The following is a 22,568-nucleotide window of genomic DNA, read 5'->3' as shown; positions in this document are numbered from 1 at the left end:
CAGGGACCCCTGGGCGGACCACGCCCCCCCGCCCGCAGCACCAGGCCCACGCCGGGTCCCCATAGACGGTTTATTTTCTAAGAATCAATAGATTTTCTTCCTTCCAAATAAATACAAACGAGCGTCCGACCGCGGCGGGGAGGAGACGCGAGTCAGTGGGGGGCGGGCAGGGCGCAGCCGATCCCAAGAGCTCCCGTATCAAAGTGTGCGAGTAAGAAGGTTACAAAGAGGCGGCCCGGCTACGCAGGCTGGAAGGGCCCTGATAGGAAGCGCTGTTTAGTACCAAAATGCTTCCCCCAAGACACTGAAACGGGCTACAAATGAGAATAATTTAAATTCTCCATCCTGTACAGTATTTACAGTGCCCCTGCGGGCATGGGAGCTTCACCCACTGGAGGTGTGCTCAGTGAGCGAGGCACCAGCCCCAGGCAACCGGGCCTCGCCCCTGGGAATGTGAAATTCGAGACCGAGCAGGGCCAGGCAGGGCAGCACAGTAGGAGGGGAGGCTCGAGCAGCGCCAGCTGGAAAAGAGGGAGGATACAGAGGGCACTGCTGGGCACTGCCTTCTGCAGCAGGCTACAGCTCTGCCTGCTTTCTGCTCTAACACACTCACATCCTTGCGCTGCAAGCACCAGGTGCTCAGCCACAGCTGCTTTCAGGAGCACGCTCTCTGTCCCAGTGACTAGGGCAAGCCCCTGCTCCTGTGCAGACCAGCTGCACTAAGTGCCCAGGACTGAGAGCCCTGTTTGCCCTGAGACTGAGAAGCCATGAGCAGAGCCAGTGGATCAACGAGGGAGCAGCTGGTGTCAGTCGCTCTCGCTGGAGTCACTGCTCTGTTCGCCTTGCACCTTGTTGCGATGCTGCATGGCACGGTGGTAGGCGATCTGCACAGACTTGCGGATGTTTGACTTGCGGCCCTCCAGCATCTTCTCCTTATCCAGGTCCTGGTTCACACCCCAGTGGCACAAGCTTGGTCCGGGGCAGCCACTGCCTGGAGGAAAGGATCATCACACCTCATTTGAGGCTTCCCATCATCTGCATACCCCACCCCCTTCCTGGTGGAGTTCACTGACTTGCCCTCACCACCCCCCCCAGCAGGCCATGCTCTGTCTTGCTGGGGGCACAGAGCTGGCACACATCAGGAGAAAGCCCTGGCCCGGCCCTTACCAGGTGCGCTTGTTGTCAAAGAAGAGGACGAGGTAGAGATGCTCTCGTGCTTCCTGAGTCATCTGCTCTCCCAGCTTCAGCACCTCCAAGGGAGGCACTGGAATGGGGACGCCATGATGGAACATACCCTCCCGTGGCATCTTCGGATCAATGATCTGCCAAACCAGCAGGGAGACAAAGGTGAGATCCCAGGGAAGGGGCAGGAGGGGGAGCATAGAAGCTCTCACCAGCCCCACTAAGACACTGAGGAAAGCCTTTCCTGGGGGGTATAAAGACAGAATCAGGATTGGAACAAGCAAAGTGCTGCCCGGCCCCTAATAATCCGCTCTTGCACCCGCACCCCCGCTCCCTCCCCCCGGCTCAGCTCTTGGCAGCAGTATCCCTTGGAACCCCACCCAGCAGGACTTGGTTTGAACAGTTCACTCCTAAGTCTTGTGCTTAGGACCCAAAGGCCCCGTGTCAGTGATTGCACTGGAAACCGGCTGGCTGACACCAGCTCCCTGAGCGCCATGTCGGTCACCGTGACAATCCGAAGCAAAGGGGCTGCAGGTGTGTGCAAAGAGGCAACACCACAACCAGTTCAGGCTAAGTCACAGGGGCTCTCTCCAGCTCACATCCCCACTTCAGAAACAGCCTTAGCTCATGCTTGTGTTTGCAATTCCTTGCCGTCCGCGATGGGCCTCTGGCATCACTGACAAGACAGCAGCGAGGCAGCTGGTGTGCCGAGAGCACTGCCTGCCATGCTGACCAACAGACTCATCGTTTCCTTCTGTCGTCTCTGCTCTTCGGTTTAGACTGCGAGCTTACTGGGGCAGGCTCTGTGCATACAGCACCTAGCACAGCACAGGCCTGGTCTGTAACTGGGGCTCCAAGGCAGTGCCCCAATACTAACAAACCAATTGTCTTGAGAGCCTCAGGGAAGAAGAGCCTCCAGCTCTCCAGGGGCTGCGCCTACCACTGGACTCACAAGTGAAGCCGTATTGGAGACGCTAGAGCCCGCAGCTCAGCCTCCCGTCACCTTGGGGACCAGATCTGCAGGGACAGGGGTATTTCCACGCTCAGAGCTCAGGCTGGAGAACCTCCTTCTGAGGTTTGATTGCTAGATTTTAAGGCCAGAAGGAACTTTATAATCTGAGCACCTGCATAACACAGGCCAGAGAGCGCCACCCAGTGATGCCTGCACTGAGACCCACCACTGGGGCTGACTAAAGCAGGACTAGTTAAGAACTGAGGAACAGCTGGGGCCAGGATCACTAGCCGAGGGAGCCAGCCAGCAGGCCACACTCTAAAGGGGTTCACATATGATCATCAGCAGGACTGTGCTGGGTCAGACCAATGGTCCAGCTAGCCCAGTGTCCTGGCTCTGGCAGTGGCCAGGTGCTGTAGAGGGAATGAACAGAACGGGGCAGTTATCGAATGATCCATCCCGTCGCCCACGCCCAGCTTCTGGCAGTCAGAAGTTTAGGGACACCCACAGCCCGGGCTTGTGTCCCTGCCCATCCTGGCTAACAGCCGTTGGTGGGCTGTCCCCCATGAACTTATATCGTTCTTTTTTTGAGCCCAGTCATACTTTTCTTCACATCCCCTGGCAACGAATGCCACGCGAGAAGTACTGCTGCCTAACCATGTTACGTGAAGGGGCAAATGCTGCTTCCCTGTTCACCTGCCCCACCAGTCACGATCTTACAGGCCTCTCTCCCATCCCCCCAGTCCTCTCATTTCCCAGCTGAACAGCCCCGGTCTTCTTGCTCTCTCCTCATACGGAAGCCGTTCCATGCCCCTAGTGAAGACCATGCATAAGTGTTCTCTCTGGGAGGCCGGGGGCAGAGGAGACCTGAGGCCACCCCCAGATCTCAGTATAAGACCCAAGAACAGGGGTACCCCACAGGATTTGCACACTGGAGCAAATGGCAGATGTGCTTTAGCCCTAATTGTTATGGGAAACAGCAAGCCCCTTAATTCCCCCACTAGTCACAGGGCTCAGGGAGACTAGCCTACTATTGGCACAAGAGCAGCAAGCCTCCAGCCGGACTGGCCCAAGGATGGCAGTGACATGGGGTGCAGATCATTTGGGTGCAAGGGGAGGGGATTCCCAGGGTTCTGGCCCATCCAGTAAGCGTGTCAGCTCATTGGCCACAGAGAGTTCATCCAGTCCCTCACTATGAGCCAGGCAAATGTTCTGCCAGGCCCCGGATCCTGCAGGGGGAGCAAAAGGAGAGACGAGGACACGCAGCCTGCTGTACCCACCAGTGCTGGGTACGATGGGTACCCCCGGCACTTAGCCCACACCAGGTCCAAGGCATCCAGAGAGGAGTCTTCGTCTTCCGACAACCACCCGGCTCCACGCCCAATGCTCTTCCGCACCACTGCGCCAAAGAAAAGGGGGGAAGAATTAGCACCGATGCTTCCAGACAGTGACAGGAGCTGGAGGCTGCTGGCCGAGGCCCAAGATACTCACTGCTGTGACCCACCCCTCGCCCAGCACCAACAGAGTACGACTCGTTTTCCGTTCCAGAGGTATCCTCACTGCTGTCCTCCGGGAAGTTCACACGGGAGAAGGAGGGCTTCCCTCTGCCCTGCTTCGAGGGCGTCGTGCTGTGGGAAGGCAGGGGAGCAGTCCTGTTACTAGGCGCCACATTACCCTTCCAGGCACTGCGTGCGTGCGTGTTTGTGTGGTGGGAAGGGACCTTAGGACACCCACGCTTTGGGGAGGCGGCCAGCTAGTGCCCTCAGGAATAGAGCCCACAGCGCTCGGCAGAAGAACTGCCCGCAATAGTGTCCTGAGATATGGGGCTCTCCAGGTGCCTTTGAAAGGGGGAGTCAGTGGTTAAGTGAGAAGGGTTCCCCCAGATGGCATGGGCCCCCCCCACTTAGCCTGGGTCTTCACTCCAGGGCAGGCCTGGGGTCCCTCTATCCACAGAGAGGAAGGAACTGGCACAATCCACCCCGTCCATGCTGGCCTCCAGCAGACACATGTGCGGGAGCAGCCTCTGTGCAGGTCTCTGGTTCGGGCTCTCCGGCCGTGGCCTCACCAAGAGGGCTGTTTGACAGCTTCCCGCAGGGCAGGGCAGGGCAGGGCTGAGCGCTGGCAGACTTATAGCATGCCAGGCCCAACGAGTCCCAGCGTCTGGGCCTTCTGCCCCTCGGCAGGCGTGGCTTTGGGCGCTGCATGTGACAGGAAGGGGCAGCGGTGGCGGGTGCTGCAGCCTTGAAAGGGTCACTGCTCAGGGGCTTTACGAGCAGGCTGACGGCCCCACTCCTGGCACAGCCGCTGGGACGGAGCCCCTGGCTGGCCTAGTGCCGGGGCCAGCCGGAGCAGAGCTGCCGGCGCGGTACCTGGTGCGGTCCGAGGCAGCGCTGCTGCTGCTGCTGCTGCTGGACTCCGAGTCAGAGCTGCTCCGCGGAAGGCTGCAGTCGTTCCGGTAAACCAGGAAGCTCTTTTTAACCGGCTGGCTCCCGCCACTGAAGCCATTGGCTGACAGGTCTGCAGCAGAGCCAGGTGAGGGACAGCGTAAGTCACACACACGGATCCAGCACAGCCCCCGCCGACCCACGCTGCTGCCGCGGCCACACTCACCAAGGGGAGGCTCTTCGGTGGATTTATCGCTGTCACTCTCTGAGCTGGAACTTGGCCGTGGGCTCCTCCCTCTTTTCCGCTGGCGCTGCGACCCCTCCATTACTGGAAGCTGGGGGGGACCTACTGGGCTACTCCCATGCCCTGCAGCTAGCTGACTGTCCCGGTTCTTGGGTGGGCGTCCGGGGCGTTTTGGGGGCCCTGCGGTTTTGGGGTTCTTTTTCGAGAAGAGCACAGAAGTCCTCCGGCCGACCTCATGCGCTGGGGTGGAGGAAGAGTTGGGGCCCAGACCTGGAAGAGAGAGGATGAGAGAAAGCATGTTCAGAAGCTGGGCAGCAGGCTCCACCACCCTGCCCCACTCCCAGCTCCCCAAGGGAGCTCTGGAGATCTGCCCCCACAGCTCCCACCGCCTCCGGTGAGGCCCTCGGGCAGCAGTGTGCACAAGCACGAGGGGAGAGCTGTGGGGAGCCCAGAGCTAGCACAAGAGGCTTCCGATCAGCAGCAGAGCTTCATAAGGAAGGGAAAGTCCCATGCCTTGTCCCATCCTGCGGGAGCCTTGCTCCTGGGCCTTGCCACCACTGCCCTCACATCACCAAACCGGGGCAGTTAGAGGAGTTGCCGAGACTCCTCACCGGAGGGGATCTCCGGAGAAGACTCCACCCTAGCAGCCACTCCCTCATGTTCAGAGACGCCAAATTCGACGAAAGGAAGCAAGATGAACAGCAACAGCATCTCCCGAATTCCTCAGGCTCCAGCTGGGAGCTGCCCAGCCCTGCTGCACCCCTGAAAAGCTACTGACATCTGAAGTGCTTGTGAAAAAGCTTGCACTTCCTTGTGCTAAAGGTCCTGCTGCAGGCTTGCTGGGAAGTCGTGCAGCCCCCCAGGGGCCCGGACTCCCACTGGGCCCCATGCCCACAGTCAATTCATGGCCTGTGGTTATTTCTGAAAGGGACTGGTTTGAAGGATGGAATTTCTGCCATGCTCTCAAGGCAGCCAGGCCCAAAGCCTCCTTCCTCGTGTGCACCAGGGAAGGGGGAGCTTGTAGCTGGTCAGTGGCTCAGCCCCTAGCTCTTGGTTGCTGCATTGTCCTCCAGGCAGCCTAGCTGACCAGCCAACACTGCTGGCTCCCATCCACCTCTGACTCCGTCCTCTGCAGCCTGGCTCCAAGGCACAACGCAGGGAGCATGCCCTGTCAGCCAATTAACTGCCTCTTGGGGGAAAGCTGCCAAACAAGTGGCAGCTGCAGGCAGGTCCTGGCACAGCTAGGAGACAGGAAATGAAATGCTGGGCACCTGGTGCAGCAAAAAGGGAATCCTGGATTGGAAAATGCCCAACTCTACACTCTGGAGTTGGCAGCTGTTCCATCTGAGACAAACAGGACAGGTCATGCCTGCCAAAGCTATTGATCCCAGCGCTCCTGACCTTCCTGGGTCACGCTCACGCATGGCCCTGCTAAGGAGTGCCAATACGTGAGGTGGGGTAACCCTGCCCTGGCGCTCGCCCCTGCAAACAGCACAGAACGCTGCCCTGGGGCGGGACGGCCAAGGAGGGGGGCACGAGCTGGGACGGGGCTCGGGACTCACCCGAAGGGGCAGTTGGAAAGAGCTATAGGGGAAGGAGGAGGATGCAGAAGCTGGAGCGGGTGGAGCTGGGGAAGAAGGTAGGGGATCAGATAACAGAAGAACTGGGAAGTGAGAAGGAGGAAAGCAGGAAAAGAGGAAAGTCAGACCTGGCTCTGGGACCAGACACTCAGAGAGGGAAGTGGAGGGAAAACATCTACAGATGTGCAGCAGAGAGCATCAAGGCAATCTACCCGGTTAAAACAGGACGGGCTCCAAAGACCGTTTAAACCAGATCCTGCAAAGGGTAAGCGAGACATCCCTTGCCCCCAAAGAGCCTGAAGCATGTGACCAGAGATTGACCGTCTGTGACGATGTGACTCAGCAGGGAGTGGGGGGTGTTGACCTGGGAATGTGCCCTGGGGATTGGAGACCTGAGAGCCTGTCACCTGAGCCGGGAGGGGGAGGGGGAGGTAACACCTCTGCCCAGGAATGTGAAGACAGGCTGCAGGAGAGAGCCTGCTGGGGGGGGAGAGGGGGGGTTGTTTAGTTTTCAGTTTGGGGCTGGGTGGAGGAACGCAGGGAACCCCAGGGCTGGGGTCTAAGTTCCCTGCTCCCCCAGAAGGACTTGACTGAGGGGTCCTTGTTGTACCCACAAGCTCTGGTTTGGACTGTGTTCCTGTTGTCCAATAAACCTTCTGTTTTACTGGCTGGCTGAGAGTCTCAGTGAATCCCAGGAAGAGGGGTCCAGGGCCTGGACTCCCCCACACTCCGTGACACCGTCTAGTGACACAATACAGGTCAAAGGGGCCCAGTGTCCAGGTGAAGGCCCCAAGTGAAGAAACCCGCTTGGGGACAAACTGGGTGCAAAGGGACAGCCTCAGGAGCAGCCACCCCAAGGAGAGGCAAAGAACAGGCCAGCGAGAGCAGAGCTGCACTGCCAGCCCAGGAGAGGAAAAGCTGCCCATGCTGCCAGAGAGCGATCTCTGTTGCTAACAGCACGGCTTTGGACCTAGCTGGGCAGCGTGGCCAAGGCCCCACGGATCCTGAGCAGGGATCCTAGAGATGCCCGTTCTAAGCATCATGCCTTGGCCACGACTGTCCAATTTCAGCTCCTGCTGCCTGTGGGGCTTTCCCGTCTCACTTCTCAACATGTCAAAGGAGCCCTTGTCTTGGTTTGCTCCACCTCCCCTCCCAGTTAGCCGAGCCGGCTCAGCCCACTCCTCTCAGCAGGTTCCTGTCCCCTCCCGCTCTGGCCCCGCCCACACCCCGCCTCTCCTCCTCAAGGGCCCAGCCCGACCCCCATCCAGAGCCCCACCCCCACCTAGGCTTCCCCCTGCCCCCATACAGGCTCTCCTGGCCCCACCACCACCTGGGGGCCCTGCCCCCATCTGGGCTCTCCTCCCAGTTAGCCCAGCCAGGTCAGCTCACTCCTCCCAGCAGGTCCCCATCCCCTCCAGCTCTAGCGCCCCCGCCACCCGACTTCGCCCCACCCTGGGCTCTCCCGGCCCCTCCCCCACCCGGGCTCCTGCCCTGTCCCCATCCAGCCTCTCCTCCCCAGGGGCCCAGCCGGACCCCCATCCAGAGCCCAACCCCCACTTGGGCTTCCCCCTGCCCCCATCCAGGCTCTCCCGGCCCCACCCGGGCTCCCACTCTGCCCCCGTCTGGCCTCTCCTCCCAGTTAGCCCAGCTGGTTCAGCCCACTCCTCCCAGCAGGCCCCCTGCCCCCATCTGGCCTCTCCTCCCCAGGGACCCAGCCCGATGCCCATCCAGAGCCCTGCCCCCATCCAGGCTCTCCTCCGCAGGGGTCCTGCCCCTACCTGAGCTCCTGCCCTATCCTCGTCTGGGCTCTCCTCGCAGTTAACCCAGGCAAGTTGGGTCACTGCAGGGAACTGGCCAAAGGGTTCCATCAGCCTACAGGACAGGCCCCAGGTGGAGCAACGGGTAGTGATCAATAGCTCCATGTCTAGTTGGCAGCCAGTATCAAGCGGAGTGCCCCAAGGGTCGGTCCTCGGGCCGGTTTTGTTCAATATCTTCATTAATGATCTGGAGGATAGCATGGATTGCACCCTCAGCAAGTTTGCAGAGGACACTAAACTGGGAGGAGAGGTAGATACGCTGGAGGGCAGGGATAGGATACAGAGGGACCTAGACAAATTAGAGGATTGGGCTAAAGGAAATCTGATGAGGTTCAACAAGGACAAGTGCAGAGTCCTGCACTCAGGATGGAAGAATCCCATGCACCGCTACAGACTAGGGACTGAATGGCTCGGCAGCAGTTCTGCAGAAAAGGACCTAGGGGTGACAGTGGATGAGAAGCTGGATATGAGTCAACAGTGTGCCCTTGTTGCCAAGAAGGCCAATGACATTTTGGGCTGTATAACTAGGGGCATTGCCAGCAGATTGTGGGACGTGATCGTTCCCCTCTATTCGACATCAGTGAGGCCTCGTCTGGAGTACCGTGTCCAATTTTGGGCCCCACACTACAAGAAGGATGTGGAAAAATTGGAAAGCGTCCAGCGGAGGGCAACAAAAATGATTAGGGGACTGGAACACATGACTTACGAGGAGAGGCTGAGGGAACTGGGGATGTTTAGTCTTCAGAAGAGAAGAAGGAGGGGGGATTTGATAGCTGCTTTCAACTACCTGAAAGGGGGTTCCAAAGAGGATGGATCTAGACTGTTCTCAGTGGTAGCGGATGACAGGACAAGGAGTAATGGTCTCAAGTTGCAGTGGGGGAGGTTTAGGTTGGATATTAGGAAAAACTTTTTCACTAGGAAGGTGGTGAAACACTGGAATGCATTACCTAGGGAGGTGGTGGAATCTCCTTCCTTAGAAGTTTTTAAGGTCAGGCTTGACAAAGCCCTGGCTGGGATGATTTAGTTGGGGATTGGCCCTGCTTTGAGCAGGGGATTGGACTAGATGACCTCCTGAGGTCCCTTCCAACCCTGATATTCTATGATTCTATGATCTTTCCCTCCCAGAAAACTGAGAAAAATAGCATCTCTAGTTGGTTCCCAATCCCCTTGGGAGGGGCCCCGCTGCAAGGAGGAGCTCCAAGCCATCTTCAGGGACACTAATGAGGAATCAAGGAAGGAGCAGGACCTCCCCCCACCCCAGCCTCTGCTCTGGGAGGGAAGGTCCACGGCTGCTGATTCTGCATCCTCCACCCTTCTCATGCCCTGCCCAGATGTGGGGTTACGCCAAGCCCCTGGGCATAATGTGCTGTGCCAGAGCGTCAATACCACCTCCCAGCCAGTACCTTTGCCAGTTTCCTGGCTGCTGCTCTCCTCTGCAGCGCTGTCGGTCTGCATGTCCTTCTCACAGGGGTGGTGGGCCTGCAGAATCCCCCTGGCGGAGGGGCCGTGTCTGTCCAGCACATCCCGTGGGTGAGCCAACTTCCGGCGCAGGACTGTGATCTCCTTCTTGATCATCTTGGCACGGCGGGAGCGCCCGATGCTCTGCTTCCCAGCATTGACCTCATCCAAGTGCTCCAGCAAGATCTTAAGCTGCTCCTCCAAGGGCAGGTGTTTCTGGTTCTCTGACAGCAACAGCCGCACCTCCTCTGTGGGCACAAAGAGGGGCAGATAGGTGAGAGAAGCCAGGTAGGTCTTTGGAATTCCCTTCCTCCTGGACAGGGGACATGGCAATCCAGAGGGGATTAACCCACGGGCACAGAACAGTCACCTGAAGGGGCCCAAGAGATGAGCTCCTTGGGAAGGGAGGAGACGAACAGGCTTAGCCTCAGAAATGCACAGAGAATAATCCACATCGTGCTGAATGGGCCAGGGGACTGGCAAGAATAAGACAGGGGTTTGCAACTGGATAGAGCAGCACAAGAATCAGTTCATTCGGGGGTGTCCTGGAGCAGGGAGAGAAGGGTCGTTCCCCCCCACCACCCCCAGCTCTGGGGAGACCCCACTTCCTGGGCCCTGTGCTCAGCTCCAGGCCCCTCAATTCCTCCAGCAGCCCAGACTGCAGGGACAGGGCCAGCCCTGCGGGTGGGTGGTCCAGGCGGTGGCCCAGGGCGGCCCACCAAAGGGGGTGCCGCGCAGGGTTTGCCCGATTCCTACCTGACCTGCTGAGAGCTAGCTGGGCTAACAGAGGCAGCAGACAGGAAGGTGAAGCAGCTCTGGAGAGGGGGGAGGGACCCGAGCTTCAGGGGGCAGTTGGACGAAAAGCTGAGCTAGAGAACTCCTCCAGAGCCGGGGTGACCATCCTCCCCCAGGCCCCACTGCTCCTGTCCCCCCCTCCCATTCCTCCCCAGAGCCCCTGGTCACTCTGGACTGGGCGTATCCTCCTGTCTGCTGTGTGCAGGGGACTGATATCAGGGTTTTCCCCCTCCCCACACCTGTGTACCCGGTCTCTACTGACCTGGGATGATGGGACGGGGGAATCGGTGTGATCTGCTGCCTCTATGGGTCCCAGCAGCAGCTGCTTGGGTCTGAACAGACCTTCAGGCACCTGACCCTGAGTGCTTTCTTAAAGAGATAGCGTGCTCGCCATGCAATCAGCACACACATGGTCTTTCACACACTCCCCTCAACACATACACCTCACAGCACAGTCCTGATATCAGGAGCTGCTGCTCTTTTGCCCTTCCCTTACACAGCCTGCAGGGAAAGTGACCTGGATGCAGGGAGCCCGGATGTCGCTCCTTGCTCCCCCCACACAGCTCCTGTCACTGCATCCAGATCAGTTTTCTCATGTGGGGGCAGAAGGGGGATGCAGAGGCTAGGGGCACAGGAGGGGGGCAGAGGTTGAGGTGAAGAGGGCACAGTGCAGGGGTTAGGGGTTCAGGAGGGGAGTGCAGGGGTTGGGGTCAAGGGGGCACAGTGCAGGGATTAGGGGCACAGGAGGGGCCAAGGGTTGGGATGAAGGGGACACAGGGCAGGGGTTGGGGTGAAGGGAGGGTGGGGAGCCCATGGGGGCCAAGGGCAATGGGGGGGACCCATAGGGACCAGGGTCACCAAAATGCAAGTTCACCCAGGGTGCCATGTTCCCTAAGGCCGGCCCTGTGCAGGGGCGTGGGGATGGCCCTGATAAGGGCAGTGCCCTCCATTCTGCACCCTCACTGCTCTGCTGGAGGGAGCTGAGAGGGGAGCAGTGACTGAAGGGAAGAGTCTGGCTCGGAGGCACACAACAGCAGCTTGCCAGAGGCCCCTGCATGGCACAATATGCACGACGTCACCCTCGAATCCTTAGCACAAGACCACAAAAAACAGATTCTCTTGTTGCAGGCTGACCCTGCGCATCAACAGCACCATAGGGCAAGCCAGGAAGCCCGTCTCCATCTGGGCAAGCGTGTTACAGCTGCCAACCAGCAAAATGCACCTGACCCTTGGGGTCCAGAATTGACCTGGGACTGGCCCTGTCTCTTTGGGGAAAGGGCATGTGGGCTGGCTAGGAGACATAAGAGGATGTGGCAGAGACTGCAGGGGGAGGATGGGGGCACTAGATTATGCGCTGAGGAGGGGGGACAATCTTGCCCTGGCCTCCAATGATCTAACAGAAATTCTCAGCTGTGACTTCCACGGGTGACCCTCCTGCATGCAGCCTTTGCACCCTCGGACAGGGTGTCAGTACCCACCCTCCTCCGTGTCTCGGTGCAGCGCTTCGTCCACAGGGATGCAGTGTGGAAAGTGCATGCCTGTCTCAAAATCAATGCCCATCTTCTCCGCTTGCCGGCGAGCCTGGCGCAGCACAGCTCCCCCCTGCTCTCGCAGCCGGACAGCTGCACGGTAAAAGATTGTGTCCTTGGCATTGTATTTCAAGCAATTGCTGACAATCAGGTTGAAATCTTCCTCAAAGTCATCAAAGTTCAGGTAACGATAGGCCTCCAGGTTCTGCTTCATGGTATAGAAATCCATTGGCTTCTTGATGTGATCTAGATAGTCTGGGACCTGCACAGGGAGAACAGTCAGATCTGAGCCTGGAAGTCATACCTCAGAACTACCTGCTCCAAGAAAACAGCTGTTAGAAGAATCCAGTCCTGGTGCTTTGCCCCAAATGGCGTTGCATACCCTGCAAACACTGCCCGCTCTGTGTAGACACAGGGAACGGCAATACCCCGGCACGACCAGACTGGGGCTAGACAAGCGGCCCTGCATACTGCAGCCCAACCCAACACTGGGAGTAATACAATTAGAGGTATTTCAGAGGTGCCATTGCACACCGCACAGCCCTAGCCCTCTCCTCCAGCCGGTGGCAAGCAGGAATCCGGCCCCGGCTCTGGAATTCCCCAGGGCATGGCAGAGGCTTGCTTTAATTCCAGATGGGTTGGAGGGGGTGGAATTTCATAGCCCAGTTACACAGGGCTCCAAGACATACAAACACACAGAAGAATTGCAAGAATGGGACAGCGGGTGCAGGCAGGCACAGTGCAACCCTCTCCCCAGCCCCTGGCAGGACAAGGCCGAGATGACAGAGCTGACAGACTCGGACAGTGTTTTCTGCTGCACCCGCTCGGGAGAAGTCTGAGGCCAAACTCATTTCATGTCTATGCCTAGACAGAGTGCTTCCAAGGGAACGGATGGGAGCGTGCTGCGGGTCCCACTGCACCTTGCCTTTCCAAGCAAGGAGCCCCGCTTGCCTGGCCTGGCTTGGCCCACCATGCACACAGAGAGACCGTTGACACACAAGAGGAAGACGGACCATTAATCTCTCTGCCAGTCCCTGCTCGATGCTACAGTCACAGCTGTGCTCAGCTCAGCTGCCCATGTCCCCACTTAGCTAACTGCCCCGGGCTGCCCGCTAGCTGTCTGGAGAGCACCATTTGCTGCCCTTGGCATGGGCAGACTGGGGTTGAGTTCGAGCGAAGTAGAAATCTGGGGGGAGGGGGTTCTTACTTCGTAGATTTCTGTTACCTCAGACAGAGGGACCGGCTCGCTGAAGATGTTGCCCGTATCCTTCTCCTGGAGCTGCTCGAGAGTCCTGCGGAGGAGGATGAGGAAGGGGGTCAGCTGCATCTCCAGCGCCACCTGCTGGATTTTAATCTGAAACACAAGAACAGGGCGGGACTGAGCCTTTTGCCTCCTTGACCATGCTACAGCCAGCCAGGACAGCTACTGCCCTTGGGACGCAGACAAGGCTCACAGGGTGAGATCTGGACTTCAGAGAGATCCGCTTTGTAGCAAAGAGGAGCCATTTCCCAGCTGCTTCAAGAGGCCAGCCTCCCCGCGTGACGGCTGCAGGCGGGACACTCTGGCTGGAGAAGCAGGCTCTGACTCGGCCTGTCAATGCCAGTGAAAGGCGGAGATGCAGGAGCTGCACCTGCACTTCCCAAAGCCCCACCCCGCTCAGAGCCTGCGGGGGCAGGGCACCGTGTGGGCACACACCACCGCACGGCACAGACAGGAGAACCAGCCAGTACCCGCGGGGGAACCTGCGCTCCTCTCCCTCCCCCCACTCAGGTCAGGGATATGGGCTCGCCCCGCAGCTCCTGCAGGATGGGCCTGTGCTGCCCCCGCGAGCTCCCAGGAGGGACACACAATGGTTACCGTCTCTCTCTTGAGCTTCTCCCGTTTGCGTATCAGCTCCACCAGCAGGCGTGCGCGCTCTAGGTCGTGGCGGAGGCGCTGCCATGATTTCAGCTGCTCCTTCAGGGCCCAGTTCTTATCCTCTGTCTCCCTCTGCAGGAACATCAGAGACCATGAGGCGGAGGGAAGCAGCTCCCTGTGGCAGCGTGTGGGCACTCTTTCCCCCGTGAAGAGGGAGGGGCCTGACCTACCTTTATTTTAAAAAACCTGCCTACATTTTCAGAAGTGACTTGTGGTTTTGGGGGCCCCGGCACACCCAAAAATGGGTTGATTTCCAGCCAGTGCCAAGCCCCTGCGGTGTGTCAAGTTGGGCAGTCGCTTCTGAAAGTGCAGGCTCCTCGTCCCTGAGGTTAGAGAGACCCTTCCCAGCACTGACCCCAAGCAGCGCGGCCTGCCCAGTCTGCAGACAGAAAAGCTGGCGTGCCTCCCCAGCTGCTCAGAGCTCTGCTAAAGGACAGTGGAGCAAAGCTAATAATACTCTGGTCAGTTTCGCTGCTGGGGCAGCAGGGAAATGGTGAATTTCACTCTGCTGGGGATAGCTAGGGGCAGGCACTGGAGCTGCTCTCCGGGAGCAGCCCACAAACCTGAGAAGGAGCAGAGTAGGGGAGACCTCTGCCCCATCCCAGCACCCAGGGTGCCAGAGAAGAGGTAGGGTAAGAGACGCCCACGAGCCAGGAGCCTCTAAAGTGGTGAGCAGGGAGCAGAAACCCCCTGCTCCTTTCCAGAAACCAGAGGCACCCACCAGCGACAGACTGATGCAGATGGTAGGAACAAGAAGGGCCCAGAGCCAGAACTCTGGTAGGACCCCTGCATCAGGAATGGGGGACTGTGTTTTTCCTCGGGACACTGCCATGGACCTCACTAGTAGGTCCCCCACTCTCACCTGGCCTCTGGCTAGCACTCTCTAGTAGGTTTTTCCAACCCCTGCCAGCTGGAGATGGGCAGGAGAGACCAAGCCAGCTAGACACACTCTTTGCATCCCTCCCCACGGTGAGCTTTGGAAGGTCATTGCCTGGCAAGTCTAGGATGCTGAACAGAGTAGAGAAAGGGGAAGCAGCTGTGGTGTGGAGCTGGGACTGCCCTTTCCTCCCAAGGACAGGTCGGGCCATTCTCCGGCATGGCTCTGAAATTGCAGGCATCACGTACAGGAAATGCTTCGGCCCCAAGGCCCTGGGATGCACAAAGCACACAGGGCATCAGTGCCCAGAGCCCACCCCGTACCTGGTCACAGTTCCTTTGTGACTGCAAGTGTGTCTGCAGCCGGCGCAGCAGAGGCACCCCATTGCGGGACTGTCTCTTCAGTGTCCAGTAGCTGTGAAGTCTCTGCATGAACTGGCTCTTCCTCGGGATGGTTAAACGGTTAGTGATCTTACTGAGCCTGGGGAGGAGAGGGAAAGCACGTACATGATCAGCCAAGTGAGCCCTGCCACTACCAAACCAGGCCCAGCAAGAGGGGCCTAGTCACACAAGCCAAACACCAGAGACCCAGCTCAGGGTTGGCTGGGGAGTTTCCTGCAAGGCAGCAGTCCAGCCAAGAAGGGCATGGGACAGTCTGCAGGACTGTGCTCCATGGCATTCTGGGGGACAGTTATCATCCTTCCTCCTGCACACCAGTCTGGCAGGAGGGGCTGGGAACTCTGCACAGGGGTGTCGCAGACAGGATGGGCCTTCGCAGGCCTCTGTGAAAATTACAATTATTATGTGCACGGTCGTAGCGCCCGCAGCCTGGGTCTGGGCCCCGTTGCTGGGCGCTGCACACACAGCAAAGGTCCCCGCCCTGAAGAGCTCCCAACACACAATCCGTGTGCGTAAGAGGAGGAAAGGGGGGATCACGGGGCTACAGGGGTTAGCACCAGGCCCAGCTGAGTGACAGGGCCCAGGGACTCCAGGGACATGGGTTTCTGTTGTCAGTCACCAGCTGAGGGGCCATCACTGGCCAGCCTCAGGGCCCTGTTTCTTGTGGGGCTCGCTGCAGGGCGGGGCTTGAGGAGGGCTGTGCAGGCAGCAGCCATGTGGCCTGGGAGGTTGACCCAGCCATGGGGGCCTACAGGAAAATCTTAGTCCAGCAGTTCTCAAACACATAGTCTATGGAAGTCTGCCAGACACCTGGCGCTGACTCTCCTCAGTACTGCACATGTGTTCCCAGTGCTTATTTCCCACCTGGGCATCCATCAGGCTCATGACAGCAGTGGCTAAGGAGCTAGCAAGAGCCAGGTGCTGTACGAAGTCCAGCACAGAGCCACCCTGAAGAGCTTACGGTCTAACGAGACCAGACAGACCCAGGGCGGGGGAAGGCGTCGAACGCCAGCTGAGTGACCAGTGTGGTGGCAGCAAACAGCATGCTAGGGCCATCACTTTTGGGGGGCGGTGTTAGAAGGAGATCAGCTAAATGGAAAGGAAAGGGAAAAGAGGGACAGAGGAGAAGAAGGGGAGAGTGAAGGGCCAGTGTGGCGTAAAGCTGAGGTGAAGAGACTGGGGAGCGTTGGCGCAAACAGACAATCCGCACAGTCCAGTCCTCTAGACACCCAGAGTCCCTGCTTTGGCTACTCCTGCAGCTCCGCAGCTGGAGCCTCTGGCTGACTCTGGTCTGTGGGGAGCTGGGGGCTGGGCAAGGGGTGGAAGGTGCCCCAACAGACACTCTGTTTAGATGTGATCCATTCTTCCCCGTGTGCCGCATGCATTTCTGAGGGAGCAGGGGAGGGCAGCCCTGTTAGATACTTGTTGCCACAGCTTGCACAGTAATAGCCAGCATTTTCACACACAGTTTCTCAGAAACAGGAGGGCCCCAGGTCAGAGCAATCACTTCTCCATGTGCTCCACTGGGACATAGTGACAGCAGCAAGCACACACGCAGGCTGGCAGGGAGTCAAACAGGAGTCAAATCACCAAAAGGAGAGACTGCAGGCCCAGAATCAACCAGGAGAAAGGCAGTGAGCCAGCCTAGTCGGCAAAAGGCCACAACCCCAAGCCATCAGCTCAGGAACAGAGATCTCTCCCTGCACAATACACCACAGCACTGTCTCTGAGCAGTCTACACCCATGTGAACCAAACCCCACCACTTCTGCCTATCCATCCCCCAGCCAACAGGGACCCAACACAGCCTCAGAGATCTACTATCAGCCTGAAAGAGAGAGTTGGAGTCTAGCCACAGGATGCACTCCAGGGAGGAAGTAGACTCAGTAAATATTCAGTCCTATCAGGCATCCAGCGTGCTAGGATTTCACATGGTCACTGTCCAGGCCCTAGTTCATCCCTTCTCCCCATATCACAACACAAGAACAAAGAGGCATTTAATTAAACGGAAGATGGCAGACCGCATGAACTGGCTCTTCCTCAGGATGGTTAAATGGTTAGTGATCTTACTGAGCCTGGGGAGGGAGGGAAAGCACGTACATGATCAGCCAAGTGAGCCCTGCCAAGCCCAGCAAGAGGTGCCTAGCCACACAAGCCAAACACCAGAGACCCAGCTCAGGGTTGGCTGGGGAGTTTCCTGCAAGGCAGCAGTCCAGCCGAGAAGGGCATGGGACAGACAGGCTTCTCTGCAGGACTGTGCTGCATGATATTCTGACCTCAAACCCAATAAGAGGAAACACTTTATTCACACAACATGTAGTTAGTCTGTGGAACTCTCTGTCACATGATCTCACTGAGGTCAAGAACTTCAAGGCTTAAGCCAGTTTCTAACTATTAGAGACCAGGATAAGGTCTAACGTGGAGGGGCAGATCATCCCTAGCGTGGGGTTCTCCTTCCTCTGAAGCTTCTGGGGCTGGTCATGGTCAGATACAGAAGACTGGATTAGATAGACCCTGGGTCTGATCCAGTCTGGCAACTGCTATCTCCTTGCAAAGCCCCACTGCTCTGCTGGTTACCAGCCCTTCATCCTCTTACCCAGCTCACTTAGCAAGGCCACTGTACAACTGGCATGCTCCCTGTCCTGCTTGGAGGGTAAACTGCAGGTCATGAGACAGCTAACAGGAGGTGAGAAACACCATGAGGACACCACAGATCCTGAGATTAGATGACCCTTATGGTCCTGGCTAACCTTATGGGTCTGTGGAGCACAGGGGGTTTCCTAGTTCCCACAACTTCTAGTTGTGCTCCAGAGGAGAGCAGGTACCACTCCAGGCTGGGAGACGGGGCTGGTTAACAGCCAGCAGAAAGCATAAAGTTAGTGCCTTTCCTGGGACCCTCACATGGTATCCCAGCAGCCAGCTCCATTCTGCACAGACTTCTTCAGCAGGATGGCCTTGGCCCTAACAAAGAGCTGAAAGAGCAGTAGGGCCAAGGGGAGAAATACAAGTCAGATAAATTAACAGTACCCCCTTTCTTCTACAATGGTTTGTTCCAAAGTCCCTGAGGTTAACAAAACAGGAAGGGAACCCTGGGAACCCCCAGCTGCTTCCTGCCGTTAGACTAAGAGAAGCCACCTCCTGCTCCTGCCCCAGCCACGTTCAGGGAGTGGCACAGAGGAGAGGAGGTCAACTTGGACGGAGGAAACTGGCAGCAAGCCCCGGAGTCACACTGCTTGCCAGATCCACCAGCAAAGCCACCGAGCACCGCGAACACGGAACGAAATAAACAGAGCTTGGAGGGGCTAATGACAGGGACACAGACTGTCTGGACAGGCGGGCCGTACCTGTGGGGGGCACGCAGGGCCCCGAGGCAAGGGGCCATACTGGGGGGGGGGCCCCAGGACCCCGAGGCAAGGGGCTGTCTGGACAGAGGGCAGGGTGCTGGGAGCTGTACCTGTGAGGTGGGACGCAGGACCCCAAGGCAAGGGGCCGTACTGGGGGGCCCAGGACCCCGAGGCAAGGGGCTGTCTAGACAGAGGGCAGAGTGCTGGGAGCCGTACTGGGGGGGGCCCAGGACCCCGAGGCAAGGGGCTGTCTGGACAGAGGGCAGAGTGCTGGGAGCTGTACCTGTGAGGTGGGATGCAGGGCCCCAAGGCAAGGGGCCGTACTGGGGGGGCCCAGGACCCCGAGGCAAGGGGCTGTCTGGACAGAGGGCAGAGTGCTGGGAGCTGTACCTGTGGGGTGGGATGCAGGGCACTGACACCACAGGTGCTGCCGCTCGCTTTTCTGCCAAGATCTTCCTTGCCTTCTTCATTTTGATTCTGGATTTGGCCTTTGCCTTCTTCACCTTCTCTGAGCTCCAGCCTTTACCCTCCTCCTCCTCCTCCTCGTCCTCCTCCTCCCCTTCACTGTGGGAGAGGGCAGGCAGCCTGCGCACAGAGCCGGGTGGCGTGTGGATGTCACAGTAGGCAGTTTTGCGTACACTGAAGGAGGTGCCGTTTGCTCCCGTCTCCCGGACGGGCTCCATTTTCATGTAGAGTCCAGCCTGCTGGGCACAGGTGACATGGAAGGCAGTGTAGCAGTTGGCTTTATGGCACTGGATGCAAGCCCCAGAGCCACGCTGCTTGCAGATGTAGCAGGTCAGCTTCCACCGGGCAGGTGGGATGTGTTCAATGCTGTCTATGGGCTCCAGGAACACAGTGTTGGCAAAGCAAACCTCTGGGATCCAGAGGGCACAGACCACATGTGCCCAGCGCCCATCGTCTGTCTGCTTGAAAGCACCACCCTTGTTCGGGCACAGAGCACAGTCCACTGCCCTGGAGGGGGACTGGAGACACCTTCTGCAGAGCCACTGGCCCTCGGGGATGTAGGGCACCCCATAGCACTCCTGATGGACAGCCAGGTTGCACATGTCACAGAAGAGGATGACATTGCTGTTCTGACACTCTCCATCATTGCAGATGCAGCAGACTGCATCCTCATCAACCAGGGCATTGGGGTCCCCCTTGTTGTGACTCTCAAAGTAGGACTCCTTCTCCAGCCGGTCCATTAAGTACTCAAAGATCTCCTGGGGAATGGGACTCACACCCTCTGTCTTCCGTCGGTCATTCATGATATCCAGCCAGATATAATCTTCCTCGTCCATGTCATACTCCACCTCCTCATCCAGCTCCTCTGCTGACTTTTCAATGTACCTGAGACACACATAGAGAGGGAATGAGTGAGTGGGAGGGACCAAGAGCTAGTCCAGCCTAACCTTCCAAAGGGACGAGAGGGGGAGATTTTACCACCAGGGCCACAAAGCAGCAATGAGCCAGAAAGAAAAAGGAAGGGGAAGGAACCCACTGAAATGAGAGATGTTGCCGCACGCCCCTTTTCTCAGTTACTGAGCAGAACTGCAATATGCTGGTGCAGCCAGCACAACACAGCAAGCACACTGCACCAAACAATGCTCCTGCTTGGCAACTGATGAAGCTTGGGGTGTCTCACGAAGACAAGGCCATCACACGGAACATGGTAAAAACCCCCAAGCAAGTTCCCATGTGTTCCGGGGTCATTTGACCTAACAATGCTGAATTCTGTGGAGAGAAGGCATAGAGCACAGTTTGGGTTTGTCATGAAAAGGGACCGAATACTCTCTTTCCCTCCCAATTGGGGGATTTGGTTTTTGGAGGAAGGGCTTGACCTTCTGGTTTCCTATTCCAGCAGCTAAGGGCAGCACTGACCTCGCCATTATCCTCACCTCCTCCCAAACAGCCACCCCGATGAGGCACAGGACTTGGAGATCTCTAGTACAGGGATCAGAAATTCAATAACGCTGGCCTCACATTCCAGAGACAGAACAGCAAAGTTCAGCTAAATGGTCCCCATTAGTCTGCAGACAAGTAGGGTAGTTCAGCTATTCTCATGGGCTGGCTGCCACATCAAGTCCCACTTGGAATCTCTTCTTCACGCACATAAGAGGAGAAACTTGTATTGTGTTTTAAACGCTTACATTCTGGAGCAAATTCTGCAGCCAGTTACACGGAGCAGAACAGTGGAAGACACAGGGTACGTCTACACTGCGGCAACACACAGCAGCTGGCCTGGGTCATCTGACTCGGGCTGTGAGACAGTAAAATTGCAGTGTAGACCTTTGGCTTGGGCAGGAGCTAGGCCTCTGAGACCTGCAAGGGGGGAGGGTCCCAAAGCCTGAACGTTTACACTGCAATTTGCTAGCCCCCAGTCCAAGTCCGTTGACATGGCCCAGTCACGGGTATTTTACTGAAGTGCCGACATACTCTCAGGAACCATCAGGCTCCGGTTCCTCCACCTGCTATGGGACTGTACCAGTGAGAAGGGATTTGATAACAAGAGAGGTTTTGGCAGCCAGACAAGAAGTGGGAACCGAGTCTCCAGCTTACAGACCCCAGTCCAGGGCTAACGGAACACCACAAAGGGGAGCAAAAGAAAAAGTCCCTGGAGCCTGAAACAACAGTGCAGCAGGATCTGTAGGATTCGCCTCCCCAGACAGGCACCAGAGAGGCCCAGAGAAGGATCAGACAAGTACCATCTACACAGCGCCTGGACAAAGTACTAGTAAATAGAATATGGGGAACAATCCTGCCCCAGCCCCTGGGGGACAGCTTAGATGAAACCTAGCAGGGAGTCCCCCCGCCCTCCAACATGCAGATGGTACCTGTAGTAAGAAGTGGGGCGAGGTGGTGCATCAGGGGTGTCCTGCTCCAGCTCCCGGTACACCACCTCTGGGAGCTTGGGGGTGGTGCCTGCAGAGGCGCTGTGGTGATGGTGGTGGTTGGAATCCTTGCGCTTCTCCTTGTTCTTGTGCTTGCCAGCTTTAGGGGTGGTGGCCGGGGTCTCGGTGTTCTCCTTGTTGCTCCCATTCTCCGGCAGCTCCTCAGGAGCCTCCTCATCCTCTGACACTACATCCAGGTTGTCAAAGATGCTGATGCGGTGCACGCGTCCGTGCAAGTCCACTTCCACCATGCGCTGGGCCTGGGCGTAGGTCATCACTTCACGGCCCGGTGACTGCGAGGTCTCCGAAGGGCTGGGGGACTGCTTGTTGGCGGCGCGGGCCTGGCGCCCCTTCTTCTTGTGTTTGCGGATGGGAGTATGCTGGGGTGGAGGGGGGTTGTCATGGTCATAGTGGTAAAGATGGTACTCGATGCCGCTGTAGCTCTTGTAGATCTTGCGGCAGGTGCCCACGGGGCACTCGTAGGGGGGCTTGGTTGCCCGCAGATTGTGGCAGAATGTCTTCACGTCAAAGTCCACCCCCATGGCGTCACCTCTGCAAGGGAGAGGGGTGCGAGACAGGCATGGGGTGCTGTCACGTGCCCTCGCCCCCCAGCGCTCTCACTACCCGCCCTGCCCCCTCCCTCATCCCCTGCGGGCTCGCCCCCTGGTGCCCCCCGCCACTCCCCCGCCCCCGGGCTCGCCCCCCGCCCCACGGTGCCCCCCCCGCGGCCCCCGCCCCGGGCTCGCCCCCCGGTGTCCCCACCCCGGGCTCGCCCCCCGGTGTCCCCACCCCGGGCTCGCCCCCCGGTGTCCCCACCCCGGGGCTCCCGCGCGGGGCAGCGGCCTGGGACGCACCGGCCGCCCGGAGGCCGCGCTCAGCGGCGGAGCCCGGTCGCGGCGGGCGGGGGCGGCGGGGCCATGGCGGCGGCGGGGCCGGGCCGGGCCCGGAACAATGGAGGCTCCGGCGGCTCCTGGCGCGGGGCGGCCCCGCTGGGTAAAGCGCCTCGCGGCCCTTAGCAACCGCACTTTCGCCACGGCCGGGCGGGACAGCGGGCGGGCCGGGCGAGGCCGCGCCGGGCCGGGCGGGACAGCGGGGCCGGGCCTGGCTGGCGGGCCGGGGCGGGCCGCGCCCTACAGCGCCCCCCGGAGCCGGGTCGCGCCGGGCCGGGCGAGGCGAATCTGCGGCCGGGAATCACTGGCGG

General features: G+C 58.7%; 1 protein-coding gene across 1 annotated transcript; it reads right to left on the bottom strand.

Moving 5' to 3' along the window:
* Positions 1-59: 59 nt before the first annotated feature.
* Positions 60-22,347, bottom strand: BRPF1 (bromodomain and PHD finger containing 1). The gene is given in 15 exon segments (XM_077822760.1): positions 60-956; positions 958-991; positions 1,168-1,322; positions 3,415-3,533; positions 3,626-3,762; positions 4,504-4,651; positions 4,745-5,032; positions 9,563-9,865; positions 11,891-12,203; positions 13,149-13,295; positions 13,800-13,931; positions 15,060-15,216; positions 18,867-19,826; positions 21,311-21,919; positions 22,222-22,347. Coding segments are annotated over 14 exon segments (3,642 nt in total). The 5' UTR covers positions 21,910-21,919; positions 22,222-22,347; the 3' UTR covers positions 60-806.
* Between the last annotated feature and the right edge of the window lie 221 nt (positions 22,348-22,568).

The sequence above is a fragment of the Eretmochelys imbricata genome, chromosome 7 (genome assembly GCF_965152235.1).
Source record: "Eretmochelys imbricata isolate rEreImb1 chromosome 7, rEreImb1.hap1, whole genome shotgun sequence".
Classification (NCBI taxonomy): domain Eukaryota; kingdom Metazoa; phylum Chordata; order Testudines; family Cheloniidae; genus Eretmochelys; species Eretmochelys imbricata.
Note: the sequence above shows the minus strand (reverse complement) of the source record. Positions and strands in the feature narration are given on the sequence as shown.